Source organism: Electrophorus electricus, chromosome 11 (assembly GCF_041902795.1).
Source record: "Electrophorus electricus isolate QZ-2024a chromosome 11, ASM4190279v1, whole genome shotgun sequence".
Taxonomy (NCBI): Eukaryota; Metazoa; Chordata; class Actinopteri; order Gymnotiformes; family Gymnotidae; genus Electrophorus; species Electrophorus electricus.
Window position 1 is genome coordinate 13,235,042 of NC_137507.1, and position 18,245 is coordinate 13,253,286.

At 38.1% G+C, this 18,245-nt stretch overlaps 2 protein-coding genes across 5 annotated transcripts; both read right to left on the bottom strand.

Annotated features, from left to right (window-relative positions):
• Nucleotides 1–2,407: 2,407 nt before the first annotated feature.
• Nucleotides 2,408–5,065, bottom strand: il22 (interleukin 22). Its single transcript, XM_035528625.2, has 5 exons — nt 4,536–5,065; nt 4,382–4,447; nt 4,155–4,298; nt 3,972–4,046; nt 2,408–3,880 (listed from the first exon to the last, which is right to left on the bottom strand). Exons 1-5 carry the CDS (start codon nt 4,677–4,679, stop codon nt 3,764–3,766), a joined length of 546 nt encoding a protein of 181 aa, XP_035384518.1. The 5' UTR covers nt 4,680–5,065; the 3' UTR covers nt 2,408–3,763.
• Nucleotides 5,066–6,257: 1,192 nt separating this feature from the next.
• saxo6 (stabilizer of axonemal microtubules 6) lies at nt 6,258–15,952 on the bottom strand. Of its 4 annotated transcripts, none has more exons than XM_027002160.3 (14): nt 15,798–15,951; nt 15,082–15,187; nt 14,541–14,851; nt 14,107–14,241; nt 13,491–13,667; nt 13,060–13,214; nt 12,577–12,673; nt 10,198–10,397; nt 9,608–9,871; nt 9,252–9,394; nt 8,593–8,726; nt 7,916–8,147; nt 7,113–7,181; nt 6,258–6,741 (listed from the first exon to the last, which is right to left on the bottom strand). In XM_027002160.3, exons 1-14 carry the CDS (start codon nt 15,813–15,815, stop codon nt 6,632–6,634), a joined length of 2,151 nt encoding a protein of 716 aa, XP_026857961.3. In that variant the 5' UTR covers nt 15,816–15,951; the 3' UTR covers nt 6,258–6,631. The 4 variants fall into 4 exon arrangements, 3 of the variants coding, with proteins under 3 accessions (XP_026857961.3, XP_026857962.3, XP_081579977.1); XM_027002161.3 differs by lacking the exon at nt 15,798–15,951 and adding an exon at nt 15,631–15,774; XR_003410120.3 differs by having other exon boundaries at nt 6,674–6,741; nt 7,679–8,147.
• Between the last annotated feature and the right edge of the window lie 2,293 nt (nt 15,953–18,245).

Here is an 18,245-nt window from a genome sequence, read left to right on the forward strand (position 1 = left end):
CTTTACCGAACGGAACAAATCTAGGTTACAGTAGGCCTGTACAGTGCACTTTGTGCGACCTAGCCTACATTTTCGAACTGCAACGGAACAAATAATTTACAAAACGTGAGATCATGGGAAAATGTCTTACAAATCTAAAAAAAAAAAAAAAAAAAAAAAAAAAGCAAATAATCAATTATTATTATACAACTGTTTCCCATTGAGCTGATAACAACCAGTTTCATTCTTAATGTTATCATTTTTTGCCTTCTTAAATATTAATTTCATATGCATTGCTACCTGGTACAAAACTGAGGATATTGTAATGTTTAACAATAACTTTTTCTTTTTTAAATTTATTTTATATTTTAACATACAAGGGAATGCTGTCTGTTTTAGGGTTTACAATTGGAATAACAATAAAAGTTAATATCCTTTTTTTTAAATTTTTTATTTTTTTTTAACCATAGTTATTGTCAGGCACTTAAGAGTTAAGAATATGATTATATGGGACAAAACCTTTTTTTTTCATCATGTAGTCAGCAATTTGTGCTGAATACATGATATTTAAAAATATAACTCTTATTTTTTACTTATTATATAGCTATTACATATTACTTTTCTTCAGTGTCAAAAGAAATTACCACATATCATAAACCAAGCATTTTTGTTTATTATAAGGACAGATCAATTTCAATCTGTCCCTCTTAGAAGGTTTTCCTGCCATTTGAACTACCAAACTTGATTAACCAAGTGATTGTGTAATTCTCTTCTGTAGCTTCTGGTGTCTTCTTGAACCAGGTCACCACCTACTAGATTCTACATAGAGTTTCATCTGACTCTGACCCAGATAGCTAGCTTACTGCTTTCTGCCTCAGTATGAAATGGTCCCAACCAGAGCCTACTTCCAAAGGATTCATAAAAATATGTCAGTAGGGTATGAAATGAGGTTATACTTTTATAGTGTGAGTAAGGCAGATGAAACTGCTGGGTTTTGATAGTTGAATATTTCAAGGATTTGCAAGGCCTTGGCAGTAGTTTAACTTGTGCAAAAAACACAGATTTTATTTTTTTTTAAGTATACAAATTACATTATAAGTATTCCACCATACACTACCAAAAATATTTTTTGGCATAATATTAGCTTGGCTTTGAATTAACATGTCATTCAAAACAAAGAGTAGATCAGCTGCATAGAATAAAATAGTGCTGGTAATATGCATCATTCCAGTTTTCTTTCAACATCACTCTCATCAATCTTTGGTTATTTGTGTATTTAGTTATTTAGTTATATGATTAGAAGCTGGTATGGAGAACTTCCTGGAACTACTGTTAGCTCCACCCCTACCCAGTACCATCTATAAGTAAAATCATGTCATTTAAACGTCATTACCTGTGTTTAAAAAACCCTCAGCATCTCACCGCAGGAATTTTACTGGACTTTTTCGAAAGTGTGGGGCGGGCAATAATTAGTTGCATAACCTCTGCATGGAATTTTTTGCAAGGTCAAGCAAAACTTAGCTTGATGTACCTCAAACATGTACTGTAGATCGACTACTGGTTCTACAACGGAGAGTTTGGAAAGTTCCAGTTCGTGTTCATGTAAGATAACCTGTCAGATTGAAGCTCAAGGCACATTTCTCTGTACATTTCATCATCTGGGGTGTTCCAGTGTCTAACTCTTACACAGTCACGCACCAGGAAGTTTACATAGCTCAGGTGTCATGGAGGCGTCATGTTACTCCTTTCTGGTTGAATGGCTACAGACGTGGATTCCATAATGTTGCTCTCTATTATTAACTTGTGTATAAACAGGGAATTACACAATTTGGCTACTTGACAATATGAAGTATGTCGCATGCACATTACCAAAAAGATCAGGAAACTTCAGCAAAAGTTAAATTTGATTTTATTCCATTCGCATTCTATTCCCCATAGGAAACAAGGAAGGTATCAAGAGGGTCTTGATACCAAGAAGAGGGCGAGATTGAGACAAAAGCTTATTGAAGCGGGAGGATGAAGTGCAGGAGTATGCTCTCCAAAAGAGAGGGCAGTGGCTCAGGAAGGTAAATGTACATTCTGGCTGCTGTGTCGAAGAGCTAGCTCTTTGGTTTGGTGGTCAGAGCAAATGGGTGTGGGTGCAGCTCAGCCTTCTCCTTCAGACACCCTGTTCCCTTATTGGCCAGTGTCACCCTTTAAACACATGCAATTACATTACAGAAGCATATGAAGCATTTTGAAGCAAACAATACCACTAGTTACACACTAGTTGCACACTAGTCCTTTCCATGCTTATGTGAAAATTCTTCAAGATGTTAAAGCTCAGGTAAGGCAACCAGACCTGTGGCATTCACAGTTGTGTCCTCAGAACAATGTGCTGACCAGTTAGCACATTTGCTAATATCTTTTTCCTATCTCAGCTATATGCTGTATCTTGTTCTCAGGAAACCAGCTATCTCCTGCTTCCTGTTTCTCCTTCTCTGTCATGATGGACCTTCTCTGAATATTGTACCTCTCCAGTAGATTGCCGTATCAATGTATTCTACTCCAACACACCTGGAAAAGAAGATCACCTACATAAGAATGCTGTCCATGCATAATAGCTTGGCATTTAAAGGCATTATTTCTCGTAAAATCTTCGCAGGGCTTATCACTCATAAAGTTGTTTACAGTTTTTTATAAGAATTTTGTTTTACTGAGACTCTAGTTTTCCTTACTGTTCCTCCAGCTACCTGGACACCTCAAACTGAGACTTAACCTCTGCTTTTCAGAATGAACCCTTTAGGGATACATATTTACTCAACACTTACCTGTTGTGCTTTTTGAAGTCATCCTAATTTCCTTATGCCAATCTAAGAAACATTTTGCATGTCTTTGCATGTCTTTGGTTTTTCAGCTGTTGTTCATCTCTATGATTAGCATTTTGATTAGAGCTCTGTATTTTTCCTCTTGTTGTCATTTTTGATCATTTGACATGATAACTGCTTGTGCCTGCCAGTCACTGCAAATTGGTTATTTCTGCATATGTTCTTCTTGTACAAGATTACATCGTGTTTGGTAGTTGTACAAAGAAAAATTCTGAATCTTGTTTTTCCACACACGCCAGGTAATCTGTAGAAGTTAGCTGGTGACATTTGTTTTACAATATTCTTCGGAAACATTGGGCAAAATAACTAGGAATGATAATTAGTGATTATTGTGTCATTATACCTATACTATAAAACAAGGTACAATAAAACATGCCAAGTGAGGCTAAATCAAATTTAATTTGTAATGCAACACATGACAGGCTTGAGAGTAACTTGGATGCACCAAACAGGAGCAAGCTTTGCTGGGGTTGGTACTTATTTTAAGTTTAGACATATTTTTCAATGTACATCATTTTAAGTAAAGCACATCACTACATTTTTATTATTTTTAAAGTTTTTATTGTCAATATGCAAACAAATAAATATTGAAATGTATACAGAAAATCGTAGAAAAAATAAATAAACCTTTATTATAGAGTAACATTCTAATTTTAAAAGGAGCAAAAATGCTTTTAAAATGCATTTACATTCCAGTGTTCATGGATGCTCAAATCAAGTCATCCACAGACACGTGCACATTTCTTGTAACAACACAGTTCACACATTGTGTGAGTTTACTGTCGGTACAAAATGTAATAGGTTGCTCATGTAATAATAAATAGATTAAATAAATAGAGCCTTAATAAATAACAATTTGAATACTAAATCAGAAAACTATATAAAACGCTTTCGAAATTCGACATTTCGAAATATTTTTACTGGTCAGCAGAAATGGTCGTCTGTTCAGCGTCTACCGAGGTGCAGGACTCGTAGAGGTAGTGGAAGAGAATATCAGTTTCCCCGATTGCCTTGTTCGTGGCCGTACGTTTATTCTGAAACAAATGTACAATAAGTATGACTATATATTCACAAATTTGAAACTGTGTTATAGTATTCACGGTATTAGTGATTAAAATAGGCTACCTTATACATCTCTGCGGCCCTTTCAAGGTTCTGCCTGAACTGTTGCAGGTACTCTTTATCATCCCGGTTGGAATTCTTTTGAAATTGCGCGAAACACAATTATACAATTAAATTAAGACAATGGATATGTCAGGAATGTATAAATTGTTTGTGCCTTACAAGTTACGAATGATTAAAACTTACGCAATGTGGTTTCAAGTCTCTAGCAACCCTCTTCAGATCAGGCTTCACTAAATGGAGACGTGGATACTCTATTTGGTCCGCATGCAAAATGTCACTGAGGTAGTAATCCAGGATTCTGGCATTGATGCAGCAAACATTCCCAGCCTGGATACAAAACAGTTATACGCTCACATTCTATTGATATACTATTAATTATTTAGATGTGTTACACTGTTATTCGCACTCACTTTAAGTTTATCGCTTGAAATTTCTGGGATCAAGCGTGTCTCGTGATCTCTGTCTCTTGCTTGCGCCTATATGCATCAGAACAGCTCATTATTAAAGCGAAATTGCAAAGCATAGAAAAGGAGAGTTATTAGCTCAGTCCGTATCCAAACTTACGTGTTTTGCCATCACAATCACGTTGTTCCAAGTTTCGGAGTTGTCCAAAGGACGCGGACGGTGACGCACAGTGCGCAAAACTGGCGTAGCAGTTCCACTCAAAAGGTAAGCACATATTAAAGCTAGAATGGCAATGCACTTCATCTTTCCAACAGTTTGGCTTCTCGGGCTTCTTACAGATCACCTGAACAATCGCCTGTCTCACTTGGGACTTCTTGCACTCCTGCTTAACAAGGTAGCTTCTTATATCTACCCGCTTTGGCCCAGATTTTATATCCGCGTCACTGCGGTAAAGTATCATCCCTTTGAAGCCAAATTTCGACGTAATGCACCGACACCATCACGAGTTTATCAGGTCAAATTAATTGAAGAATTACCACGCGTGGATCATAGTCGCTGACACAGATTATTGGACGGGAAATTTGCGAATTGAATTAGTTACACCATAGTTCCTGAAACCCATTGTTACAAAAAGTTGCTAAACTTCCTATTATTGCTGATATTTTTAGAGACGTTCGGACATTGAAGCATTCAATAGGCAGGATACTTCCTGTGAATTTCCCATGATGACGCTGAAAATAGAAACGCTTTTCTTCATGCTTACATGGTTATAATACAGGCTCTTTATGATGTTTACAGTTCCAAGCAGAGGAAGGATTTTTTCCTTGTTCACAGTGCGGTGTTGCTAAGAGATGTATGATGCACATATTGTCGTGGAAAAAGAGCCATATTAACTATTTCCCAACTTCAAGCGTTCAATAAAAATTAATTTGTTCAGGCTTATTGCCACGTGTGTGGCGTGGCGTCACTATAGCGTCATTAGACGCACCTGTTTGCAAGACCAACAGCGTGCTAAAGGTTGTTTTCAGATCAGTATACAAACCTGCCTAATATTCTGTAGGCTGTAAGCTCTGACTGGGTCCACAAGACCTCTGAAGGTGTCTTGTGGTATCCGGCACAAAGACCTTAGCAGCAGATTCTTTAAGTTACAAGGTGGGGCCTGCATAGATTGCAATTGTTTTTCCAGCACATCCCACAGATGCTATATTGGATTGAGATATGGGCAGTTTGTGCAACTTTTTGATGTTCCTTAAGCCATTTCTGAACATTGTGGCAGGACACATTATCCTGCTGAAAGAGGCCACTGCCATGAATGGGTGTGCCTGGTCTGTCAAAATATCATCCACACGAATGGCAGGACCCAAGGTTTCCAGCCATATGCATTATATAAAAGAAAACGTGATTCAACAGACCAGGCCACCTTCTTCTGTGGGCACTCTGATGGGTCTGGTAACCCTATAAACAGCCATGCAGCCCCACAGCAAGCTGTGATGCAGTGTCCTGGTAATTTTCTATCACAGCCAGCATTCAGCAATTTGTTACAGTAGCTCTTCTGTGGGATCAGACCAAATGAATTAGCATTTGCTCCCCATGCATATAAGTGAGCCACGGTTGCCCATGACTTTGTTCACTAGTTCACTAGTTGTCCTTTCTTGAACCACTTTTGGTAGGTATCAACCACTGCATGTTTGGAACACCACACAAGACCTGCTATTGTTTAGATGCTCTTACCCAGTCATCTAGTCATAACAATTTGGCCCTTGTCAAAGTCACTCAGATCCATACACCTTTTTGTTTCCATCTTTGTCAGATCATCAGTCCTAGTGCCAGTTTGGTATTTTTCAGAAATTACTTTAAAAAAAGTTTTCATTAAAAATCATCCTTTGTCAAAATTAATTTAATGTAAATTAAAGCAAAAATAATCTATACAATTCACTTAACAATGTACAAAATAATTGTTTACATTCAATTTAGATTTTATATAAACAATTAAATAGAGAACCAAAAGCAGTTATCTGTGTACATTCTTTGAAACTTTGACTATACCATGATAGTTTTTCCTATGGCCATAATATGCTGGTAATATCAAAGTACAAAAGATAAATCAAATTAAATTACAAATCTTTGTCCTTTATTTATTTTACATCATTTTGTTCATATTTCTTGTTATTATGTAGTGTGAAATACATACATTATATGCAATACAGAGATGTGATTTACAGTGTGTGCACTGCAGAATTATGAGTATTGATATATTAGCTCTTTCCCCAGAAGTCCTCTTTCCTCCTCTGAGCATGGTTCAGGACCTGGGAAGCCATGAAACAGGAGGCTGCTGACCTGCATGAGATCTCAGACATCCTGTCATCTGAATTGAGGAGAGAGTCAGACATTCAAATTAAAGTTCAAAACAGTTTGAAATACTTCAACAACTGTTATGCATTTAAGCTTTGACTTAAATATTTTGTTATAAAGAAACATAAAATTGGTGTTCTTTCAATAGCATCTCGTATTTGAAAAGTATTTAACTGTTTTTAGTATGTGAACCACATCAAAGGAGAAAACCTGCCTGAACTAGGTTGTGCTGCAGTCTGGCAGACAACCGGAATCTTGTTTCATGTTAAACCTCTGCCATAAAATGCTGACATTGTCTTTAGTAAATTCATCACTATATAGAGATGACTTTTATATGTGCTCTTTCATACTAGAAGAGACTAATACTGTCAGTGAGAGTTTTACCATTGTCAGATACACCAGAATCACTTGAAGGGAACAAAAATGTCTCGGACCGATGCAATCCCAGGTTACCTTTAATAAAGGTGAATAACAGACAAGATCATTTTTTTCCCCTAAGTGGTCATTAATTAATGTCATTAAAATCATACTGTATATCTGTATATATGTCAGTAGGTGGAAGTAAAAGTTTTATATAACATCTGTTAATGCTATCTTAGTATATATAATCATTAGAACACACTCAGTATCTATGCCAAATTTTATGTTTTATGTTTTGGATGTTACGTTGTACTTAGTAAGCTATTATTTAAAACAAGTTACTATGCTTTCAAAGGATCCCATGTGATAGGAAAAACTGAAGTAGGGATTCCACTACAGGACCTTTCATGGAAGTTTCTGTTCAGAGAATGACGCAAAGCTAATCCCCACAGGGATGAATCAGACACTTAACTCAACCAGGTAGCCTAAAGACCCACAATGTACAGAGAGGTAGACCATTAATGGAAAAAGACAGACATCACATGTAGACATGTTAATGGAAAAAAACTGTGAAAGGATGGGAGACTGACCTCGTTTACTCTCCTGCCTCTACTGGCGGTAACTTAACCTCTCTCTTTTCGCCTTGACGGTAAATGACTCATTATCGCGTTTCTATGACCATTCTGCTTGTCTGGCTTCTGTACACCACCCATGTGGTGGGGCGGTCACACTGATGTAATAGTGCTTCAGTCAGGTGAACACCTTGTGACCAGCATATTCACTTACTGCAGTCAAAAATCCGGAGTTCGAAACCACATGAATCGTACCGTTATGCTGAAACTCAGGGTTCCTCAGCATGCCCTGGATTCTGTTGGCATGTGGTGAGCTAGCAGCCAAAAGCAACTCGGTGGCTATTTGTTTGAGAGGTGTTCTGACTGGTGTTTGCTCAGGCGAGCCTGTAGGACTGTCTGCAGCCCACAAGTCTTCGTTCAGTGGCAGTGGGTCTACCGTGGCCATCCCTGCAGCCAGGGCAGAACGTGGCAGGCCCCCACTCTCAGCCTGTGGAATGGAGCAACCAAGGAGCTCTAATGTTTATCAGCAGAACATGTGATATCAGTGTCACATTATCACTGGAAGAGTTACAAGTAATAAAGCTACACGTGAAGGCTATGTTCAAAGTTTTAAAGTTATATCAGCTGTTATACACCCACATCCCCAAAGCCCCTTCCATGCAAGAACATGCATGCCTAGTGATTAGCTTTCTATGTGCTGTGTACATCCACACAATACAGTCAGATGGTGTTTAACTATGTAGTTGCTGATTACAGAACCCAGGACAGTCAAAGACACTGTTCAACTATTTTAGAGTAACTTTTCTGATACCCATCAGAGGTTAATGGTTATTTAGCTGAATTGTCCTTAAAAATGTTTACAGCAGCTTTAATGACATTTATGGAGTAGCTATATGATCACTGTTGGTACATGTTCAGAATGCTGTTAGTACCTTGCTATGTGCTTGTGGAGGTGAGCCATGATTAAGTTGTCTGTATGGTGAGTGAGCTTTACCCAGTGGTGGTTTACTCTTCCTAGTTCTCCTTGTACAATTTGTCCTGGGAGGGGAAACCAGTACAGCCCCTCCTATTTGGAAGAAGAATACTAAATCTAAATTCATGCATTAATTTCTGTGCATATATATGGTGTGGACCAAATAATAGGAACATGACCCTAATGTCAGTTCTTGCAATTCTGTTGTAACATTTAGGACAAAATTTGTCAACCTAAGGTTTAAACATTGAAGACTTCATTTTACCTCAAACAGGTCTGCTTGAAGTCACGGTATGACAGAAGCAAAACATGCTTGTTTTGTAAAATATTTGTTGTTGTCTTTTAAAATGGAGCACAGTAAAAACATTTGGAGTGGGTTTATCTGACTCTTATTAAGACAAACTTTTTAGTCATAGTGAAACAAATTACAACATTAAACAGGAATTTATACCCATAGTCAGTGACTTTTGTTCTCCATGCTAAAATGACCAAGAATTTAACCCTGATGCATCTTCAAGTTGCCTGTTGATGCAAGGATGTTTTCTAACTTTCTATTTGTCTTTAAATTCTGGGTTAGTGGTACATGTCTGTGCAGTGTATGTGATTGATACTGATCACCTGTTGTTGGAGTTGTGCGGTCGTGATGGGTCCTCTGTGTATTGAGCATGGTTTTCAGTTTGGGAGTAGGTACCCTGCCCTCCTCACGCAAGTGTGCAGACACAACTTCAGGTGAAGAGGGGTCACTCTCTGTTGCTGTGACCCTGAATGACAGGAGACCAGGAAGATTTATAATAGCAATATTCTTGATTGTGGAATGTACTGTAAACTGTTATCTACTGTTATCTATGAGTCAGAGACACATAAAAGATAAAACAATCTTGATATAAAGTCTGAATAGCTCATATTATGTAATTGAACAGTATGTTACAACTTAGGAAGTGGAAAAGATTAATTATAAATGTTTATCCACTTACTCATCTTTTTTGTCCTCTGAATTGTCATGTATGCCCCCTCTTTCTTCTGTCTCCACTGGTTGCTGAAAAGGTGGCTCCTTTCTCAGTTGCTCTATTTGAGCCACACCGCTCTCACAAGGACCTGCTTCCTCTTCCCACGCCAGTTTTCTCTGTACTGGAAGGGTGGGACCATTCAATGCCCCTGCTCCTTCAAAAGAATTCCGTCTACTAGTTGTCAAAGTGATAGATGTCCCACGGCTAGAGCTCCCCTTGACACTATCCACCCTGGTAAAGCACAGGAAGGTCATACTCAGAAAGAAGGGTCTTGCATTGATCAATAAAAAAAATACTGCTACTAACAGAGCTGTTAGAGACTGGAACAATTAAACTTTTCATAGTTTAACACAATTCATAGTTTCATAGTTTAACACATGGAATTCTAGCATACTCTAAAGTAAAATTTACAATTTACATTTGGAGTTACATATACATTTATTTTTAGTTACATATAAATGTTCTAATGACTAAGTTATACATATTGGTATATAAGCGCAGAAAAGTATCTAGAAGAGGTCTCAATTATCCAAATCAATATTGTTCTCTCAGTTCACCTGGCCAAATCCAGGGCCTCGACGATGGGACTGTTAGTGGAGTGGATGTCTTCTTCACTGGGAGGGGAGAAAGAGGTGCTACTAGAGGCCTCCCACAGGTAGTTCTGGGCAGACAAGATCTGGCTGAGGTGCTGCCGGGAGAAGTGAGTGCCCCAAGCCCTCTTCCTGTAGGCTTCTGCTTTCTCCCGCAACTCCCGCACCTAAGGGAGCAATCAAACTAGGACTTTAGCAGTCAGACATGCAGACTTTATTTGAAACCCTGTCCAATATAAAATATAACCTGCACAAAATGCTATGGCATTGAACATTTTGGTATATTTAAACATAAATTATCAGAAAGACAAATTTTCTCATTGTGTTCTTATATACAAAAATTCTGTCCAAATAAAAGTCTTTTTTTGAAATACACTATAAAGACCAAACTGACTGGGAGCCATTTAGTGAAGAATGAAGTGCACTCTACTTGTTCACTGAATCAAGTACAATGTACTTGAGTCAAAAGCAGAGCCCTGTCATACATACAGATGTGAATCTTTGCAAGTGATGCAACAGGGCGTGTTAACACCATAAGTACATAGCAAATAAATTAACCACAGTTCACATTCTACAGAGTTAGTATGTATTTCACTGAAAAGGTTTATATACTCAGTCTTAGTTTGGAACTGCGATACTAAGTCACACAATTACTCTATAGAAAAAGAATGTAAAAGTTACCGGAAGCCCAGAAAGCTTAGCTAGGGCAACTATTTAGCTGACGTTTAGCAACCGATTGACTCAAGGGTTCATGAAAGAAATTCTGCTGTGGTTATGGACTTCTGGATGGGGCCATTTAAAAATTAAATAAAATTTTGTACAGTGTGAAGAGTTACACGAACATAAAAAACTGAAATACACCATCTAGTTCATATATAGATATAGGCAGCGTGTTTCTGTTAGGGAGTTAGGGAGGTTCTCAGGAGCATAACTTTGCCAATACTAGAAGATGACTTAGTAACACCTTTTGTGCATGTTTATTACATGACATATGTATGCTTAATTACATTTAACTGAAAATCGGTAGCCATTACAGTCTAATAAAATAGTTTTATTAGATTGTTTGGTATTGCATGCAATGCAATACTGTAATTCATGGGCTAAGCATTCTAGGAAGCAAGAAAGTAACCAGCAAAACCACACATAACCTGTGAAAAAGATGCCACATGCAGAAGCATCTTGCTGACTCAACTGACTCAGCTCTTCCTCATTTGCACACATCTGTCCCAATCTAGAAATGTATTATGCTAAATGTCAGTCAAATCAAATAGGTGGGGGAATAAGAGTAGCCCAGGCACACACAACCAACACAGTCATAATTAGTTTGCATATGTAGGAAAGTATCTGAGGACAGAGCAACAAAAGAAAATGAGTTATGGTAAAGGAGACAGATGGATCATGTACCTCATGATACCACTCGTGAACCTGCAAGACCACAGACCAGTGATTAGTGAGGCTGTGGTGCCATATCTGCTACTCACTTCCAATTTCTGAAGGTTTCAAATGATGTGCTTCTTACATCAGCCTTCTTTACGGCTTTGGTAGATAATAGTAAACTCAGTCTCAGAACAATGCAATAGTTTTCATATCCTACTCGTGTCAGAGGTATCGCATCCTGTAGATGTTCATTATAATGGAACCAATGGCAGCGGATGGCCAAAAGAATGCCTAGTTACCCTCCTGCTACATTTACATTTTTTTGTGTATATTTATTAGTAAGAACTAGTATATTAAGAAATTTCTCATTTCAATCTACTCTATTTAAATAAGAGGTAATGAATAATATGAAGTATGGTCATTCTGAATAAAGGAATAATTCTAGTAAATAAGTCATGAGAAACACAGACAATATGAAATACTGCTTTCCAAACGATCCTAATATGGATCTTAAATCTTAAATATTAGGTAGACATGTTTGAATTTTACAAAATCAGACAACATACAGTACTTTGCAAAAATTACATTAATACAAACCTTTACAGTTTTTTCCTCCAGCATGTACATCTGAAGCACGTTCTTGGAAATGCATACTGTTTTATTTAATTTCATTTTATTTAAAATGTGCAGAGCAAATATCTCAAGACATGCATGTTTTAAATGCATCATTCTTGTAGCTTTGTTTGGTAAATAATAGTAGGCTTTAAAAAATGAACAAATCATAAAACATTCTATAGGGGAAAATAATGATGTCCAAAGTAGAATATTAGGGGGTTGCAGCATAGAAGAATAACACCCTACTATGAATGAACTTCATACACCTTTATTTAAGATGTCTGGCGAACTGTTCCAGCTGAACTTTCCCCTAGTGTTGAGATGAGTGGTTTTTTGAAATTCTGCCTGGCTTACCTCTTCTCCCAGTGTCCTAAGCTTGACCCATGCTCCATCTCTGTAGTGGTACTGAAGTGGAGAACGAAAGTTGGAGCTATATTCAGTCTTTGCTTTCCTGTGGTACACACAAAAAAAAGATAGAAAATTTGATCCATGTAGTCTGTGTGTGGACTACAGTGCCACAAATAAAATATTATACATGTATGAGTTTAATATTAATAAGAAATGTAAATGTATAAGCATAACTCTTCTCACAGCATATAAGTATATAAGCATCCACCATTTCACTGCGCGTTATACTGTGTATGACTATGTATGTGACGAATAAACCGAATTTGAACTTGAACTAACTTAAACATACAAGACAGACACGCTTTAATGTAATGAGTGCTGTACCTAAGGAGACAATAATGATGTCAAAACAATTAACAAAGAGTCTAGAGGGCACATTATCTGACATTTTTTAAAATTGTCTCAACAAAGGTGAAGACAGACGCGCACCTCGTGACTTTGGGTGAAATGTCGTTTTGGGCACGTGGTGACCTCACTTTCTGTTGCAGGGGCTGTGGCTCTGGAGGGGGAGCCTCCTCTTTGGGACTTAACCTTCTGCTGAAGTGCTGCTCCTTCTGCTTCTGCCTCTTCTTCTTCTTCTTACTCTGCCATTGGAGCCATGCAGAGAACAGCACAGCAGAATATGAAGGGAGAAAAACCTTCACACCAACCTTCTCTAAATACGAACTTTAGTAATTCATTGGTGGTTTTATTTGTGGAGTACCATTTAATCAGACAAGCCTGTCTTATTTTCCATTGTTTACCTACCCTTTCTTTAAAGTACCTGTAGATGAATCTGAGTTCTCAAAATCTGGTTAGGTGTGTATGACATTTATATTTAGTAGATACTTCCCATGCTGAAAATTGAATCGTTGTGCTACCTTGTCAGGAGAGGGGTTCTCCATTTGGGGCAGTGGAAACGCATTTATCTCCACATCTCGCCGTAAGTATGGGGGCTTGGGAGGAGGGGACCCTTTAAAGCTCCTCATGTACTCACTCTCCATGACTGCTGGGTCAGACTTGAAAGGTGGGATCCTACTATTGCTGGTGTACAACATCTGGAACAAGCATAGCAATGAAATTAAATATGTTACAGTACAACAAGTGAATTTGTTTAGTCTCATTATTAATAACTTCTAACATTCTCTTAAGGAACATATCAACTTGCTCATCAATAAAGAAGTTAATAATATTAGTGCCCTCATACAGTCACAAATAGCCCTCATGTAGCACAAATAGCTCTCTGCTACCATCTACTGGAGAAAACATCAGACAACTAAATCTTAGTCCCCAAAATCCAAGCAAGAGTGCCTATGTTTCATGTTTTGCAAATCATTTTCAAAGAAGGAAGATTTGGCACACATATGCCAATGGTCTGTATGCAGTAAAATGCAACTACAACAAGACGCTCCAGACTAGTCCAAATGCCTGGTCATAAGTGCACATGTATTGCGGGTGGTAGTGTCTGATCACGTGTAATCAAGTCTGATTGCGTGCCTGCTGTGCTGTGAGAAGAGGTGAATCAGCCACTGGAGTTTTCCAGTGAAACTGCCTGTGGTACTCAGAGTCCCGACCACCATTCCTCCGGCACTCTGACTTCAAGCCTGCCTTCCTCCTCAGCACATGGTTTACCTGGGGGACAACATATATAATGCCTCAGAACTGAAGTACATATTACTCTAGTCTACAACTGAAGTGAGTCATAAATATATAAAAATTTATTAGAGATCAAAACTAAGGTGAAAACATGGGATACTGCCTTTCTAATAATCTTTGACTTTTTTTTTTTTCAAATGCATAGTACTAACATCTACTGCTTAACAACTGATAATCTATGAAGTTAGTTCTAGTAAAACATTTTTGCAAACAGGACCCTATAGCCTTGACAAGTCCCCTGTATTTTACAGACTACAGTGTTAAATAGTACACACGTGTTTTGATGAAGTTCCCTGTTTCAGCTGGTCAGCAGAGGGATCTTCTCTCTGAGCAGATGAAACCTCCTCTTGGTGCTGGGTTGCTCTTGAGGCCCTTGGTGGTTTGGATGCTCTTGGGGCCAGAGGGGTTTCCACCTTTTCTTCACTATCAGTTTGTACCACAGGGACCACAGGAGGGATTCCAGGCTTGATTTTATCTTGCTGCCTTGGTGAAACAGATGAACCTTTCCATTGAAGAGAACCAGATACTTGTGGTGGATAGACTTGAACCCTCCTTTTGCTTTGAAACTGGGGTTCTCTATTAATTCCTTTAGGCAAATAGAAACAACACATGAATAAACAATTACAAATTACAAAAAAAGGTGCACTGTTCATTATTAAAAATAAGTATATTTACTGCAGACAACCATGTTCATGAGAATACATAAGGTAATAATCATTAAAATATTGCAATTATTTGCATCAGTACATACTTTGTTCAAATTTGTAATTGGAGCGTATCGTGTCACTGTTATTAGATATGACTCATGCATCTTACCCAGCTGGTCAGAGCGGAGTCCGGCCAGTCGCATTCTACGATGGGGTGGTGCGCTTCTCGATCGTAGATGTCGAGCCTTGTATTGATTCTGATATTCGCTCACTCCCTGTATAGTAAACACGGGGGTAAACGCGGATCGTGATCGCTCGTATGGGGTTTCTTCGGGATCAAGTTTTTAATCCATGGTTAGCTAACCTTGCTACAGTGATCGATAATAGGATTGTACCAATCCTTCCGTATCCTCAGGTCAAGTGCGTGTAAGCAAAGTCTTATAATTTCATATGATTTACAGGGTCATTATCTGCTATGAAGTTACTTGTTCTAAATACAAAACACTGAGTACTCGAAGCTAACTGGTAACAGGAATGAGCACACACCGATAACTGATAGCTCAGGTAGACCTTACTAAGAGCTGGCTATGGGCTGCTCAACTAAACATGCTATTTTTAAAGAATGAGTGGAGTTTCACAATTCCATATTAACTGTACTTGTATAAAGGCGATGAAGGTCGCTATTTATCAATGGACAAAGCAATATGCATTACATTACCCTTCATTTCCTGCTTATCTGAACAAGCAAAACTGAAAGCTTTCGTGTAGCCTCCAAGCTTGAGTTTGCTTTAAAGGCGATGACGCTGTTTCCGTTCTTAACACTTCGCAGCCTGTACCATAAGGTTCATGTCCTATACTACACGCTATTCAAAGGAAATAACATACCTTAAAATGGACTGTCATTTTAAGTCGTTAAGATGGCTTCTCAATCTCAAGAAAGATACGTGTAAACAAATCTGGTTTGGTTACAGAGTAGGTGGGTGTAAAGAAAGACTGGATTATAGTAGACGCTGTTTCCCTGGTGACGGTTGTAGCCTCTATCGAAGCGCATGCGCAGGGATTTGTAAGCCTCTTTGGTTGTGAAGCTTCTGAACAATGGTATTTCATTTAGAGTGAGATACCACTGTATCACTGTAGGACACAATAAGTCGAGAAAACGTTGGTAGGCCACGGGTTAGTTCCCATCTGTTGATCTAAGTGTTGTGGATCTAAGTGTTATGTTTTTAGCAGATGTTTACAATACAATAATCTTTTTAATGAAGTTGCCTTCTTAATGGAGTAAGATTTGATTATAGAGGTGTGTAGTTGAAATTTACTGTATGGCTATTACCACAAAAGATATCATTCACTTGCAAGCCATTACTTTGCTTGCACAGCTGATGAAGGAACTTTGTTCGAGATCTTAGCATAAAATATATTTTTGATTTCTTGTTTGTTACAGGTCTGTGGATTTTAAATTTTGACACACACTGACAATGATCTAAAAGAAGTTAAAAATAAAGATGTTAGTTCTGTGTTTCTGTAGCTTTCTTCTTAAATCCAAACTAAATTATTTAATACAATGTCTATATAGTCTCAACAGCTGAAAAATGAATTGACTTGTTGTTGCCAAGCCTTCTCTGTGTATTAGGATGGGTGATCCAATCACATTAGACTGTCCAGTAGATGTTGGCATGATTTCACAAGCGATCAATGCCTTCAATTGATCATCCCATTGCTGACTCACAATGCCATGCTCTGCACTTAGGCCCTCTTGTATTAGGCTTCAGTCTGTCTATATCTTGAGATTATGTTTGATTTTGGACAAAATATTATATGTAATTTCTCAGCTTTATTCATCATAAGATGAGATGGGGTGATTTGGGCATTTTGTGCAACCTTTAAAATTTACGACATTTCTAAAGAACAATATCATGCTTACTTACATCCTACTCGCTGAGATTGACAGCATGTGCTTGAAGTTAACATATTTCACTGTACCCTCATTTCTTTCATATTAGCTGTGTGATTTTGCCAAGCTAAGATGAATGAGTTTGAATACCTTTAAATCAGAATTCAAATTGCATTTGACTGAATTCTACTGCACCCTTTCAAGCTAGAAGACTCAGTGGTTGTCTGCTTTCCCCTCAAATATAGCCCTAGTGATGAGGTATGTCCTCACTAACTTAACCTAGTTAAATCGGAATTGTTTACTCTGCAAATTAACGCAGGATAATTAAAGTGAAACCACTACTAATGTGAACTGGCTGTCTTCAAGCAACACACACTTTTAATTTATCACTTATTGCCATACACCTTTCATAGCAGACCATTGCTACTGACCATAAACCATCTAAATATGTTACAAGTACATCTAAATGTGTTACGTGTACATATGTTTTGCATATACATTAGGTCATATATATAGACAGAAAGGGACATTTCCTCACTGATTCACCTGACCAGGATATGAATGTGTGGTTGGCTGATAGTAATCTCCATAAGGCCTTATAACAGACCTGGAAGACAACTACAAATATCTGGGGATCCTCACACGGGAACCATGAGGCAGAAACGAGAAAGACAGCAACATCTAACTAACTCCATGGGGTAATGCAGGTACTTAAGGGTAAATTGAATGGGAACAATAAAATCAAAGCCATATGTATGCTATAATAGTAATAATAATACATTTTATTTATAAGTGCCTTTTGGGATACTCAAGGACACTTTACAGTATGAGAGCAAATGAAAACATGATTAGAGTTATAAGAAGAGAATAGCAGGGTAAAACACAAGAATAATAAAATGACTATGCTGTTGGTAAAGGAACATAAAATTAGAGATTAAGAAATGGCAAGAATTACGGTAAGAGAACAGCAGGGCAAAGGCCATGCCAGTCATTAGACATCCAGCAGGCACAATAAGCTATCCAAGAGAAGAATTGGAAGGTGGCAACACCAGAAAACTCCTCACAATGTATGGGGCACTCCACCCAGGATCCAAAATCCAAAGGCTGTACACCAGCCAGAAGGAGGAGAAAGGGACCTATAAAGACATGAAACAGCCATGGAGACATCCAAGCAATGGCCCCCAAGGTTGAGCTGATGAGCAAGTGCCTCAGTCAGATGGGAGACATGGTTGTCATGGAAGCAGAGGAGGTACCTAACAGTATAAGCCCCTCCATGCAAAGTTCCACTGACAGACATGACCAAGTGTCAGGGATCAAATTCAAGAGCATATACAAGGCATATAATCTGAATACCCCCAAATCCAAATAGGAGGAACCTCTATGAAGTGGTGTAGAACAACAAGACTAAGATCCTGTGTGACCTCCAGATCCAGACAGATAAA

Bases quoted from the DNA above. Each gene is read 5' to 3' on its own strand.
- il22 (XM_035528625.2), bottom strand. From the start codon at position 4,679: ATGAAGTGCATTGCCATTCTAGCTTTAATATGTGCTTACCTTTTGAGT. The intron at 4,448-4,535 runs GTAAGTTTGGAT...TGATGCATATAG, and splicing joins TGATTGTGATGGCAAAACAC to GCGCAAGCAAGAGACAGAGA. The intron at 4,299-4,381 runs GTGAGTGCGAAT...TTTTGTATCCAG, and splicing joins TTTCAAGCGATAAACTTAAA to GCTGGGAATGTTTGCTGCAT.
- saxo6 (XM_027002160.3), bottom strand. The intron at 7,182-7,915 runs GTACGATTCATG...CCTTTATTAAAG, and splicing joins CCCTGAGTTTCAGCATAACG to GTAACCTGGGATTGCATCGG. The intron at 6,742-7,112 runs GTAAAACTCTCA...TCCTCAATTCAG, and splicing joins TTCTGGTGTATCTGACAATG to ATGACAGGATGTCTGAGATC.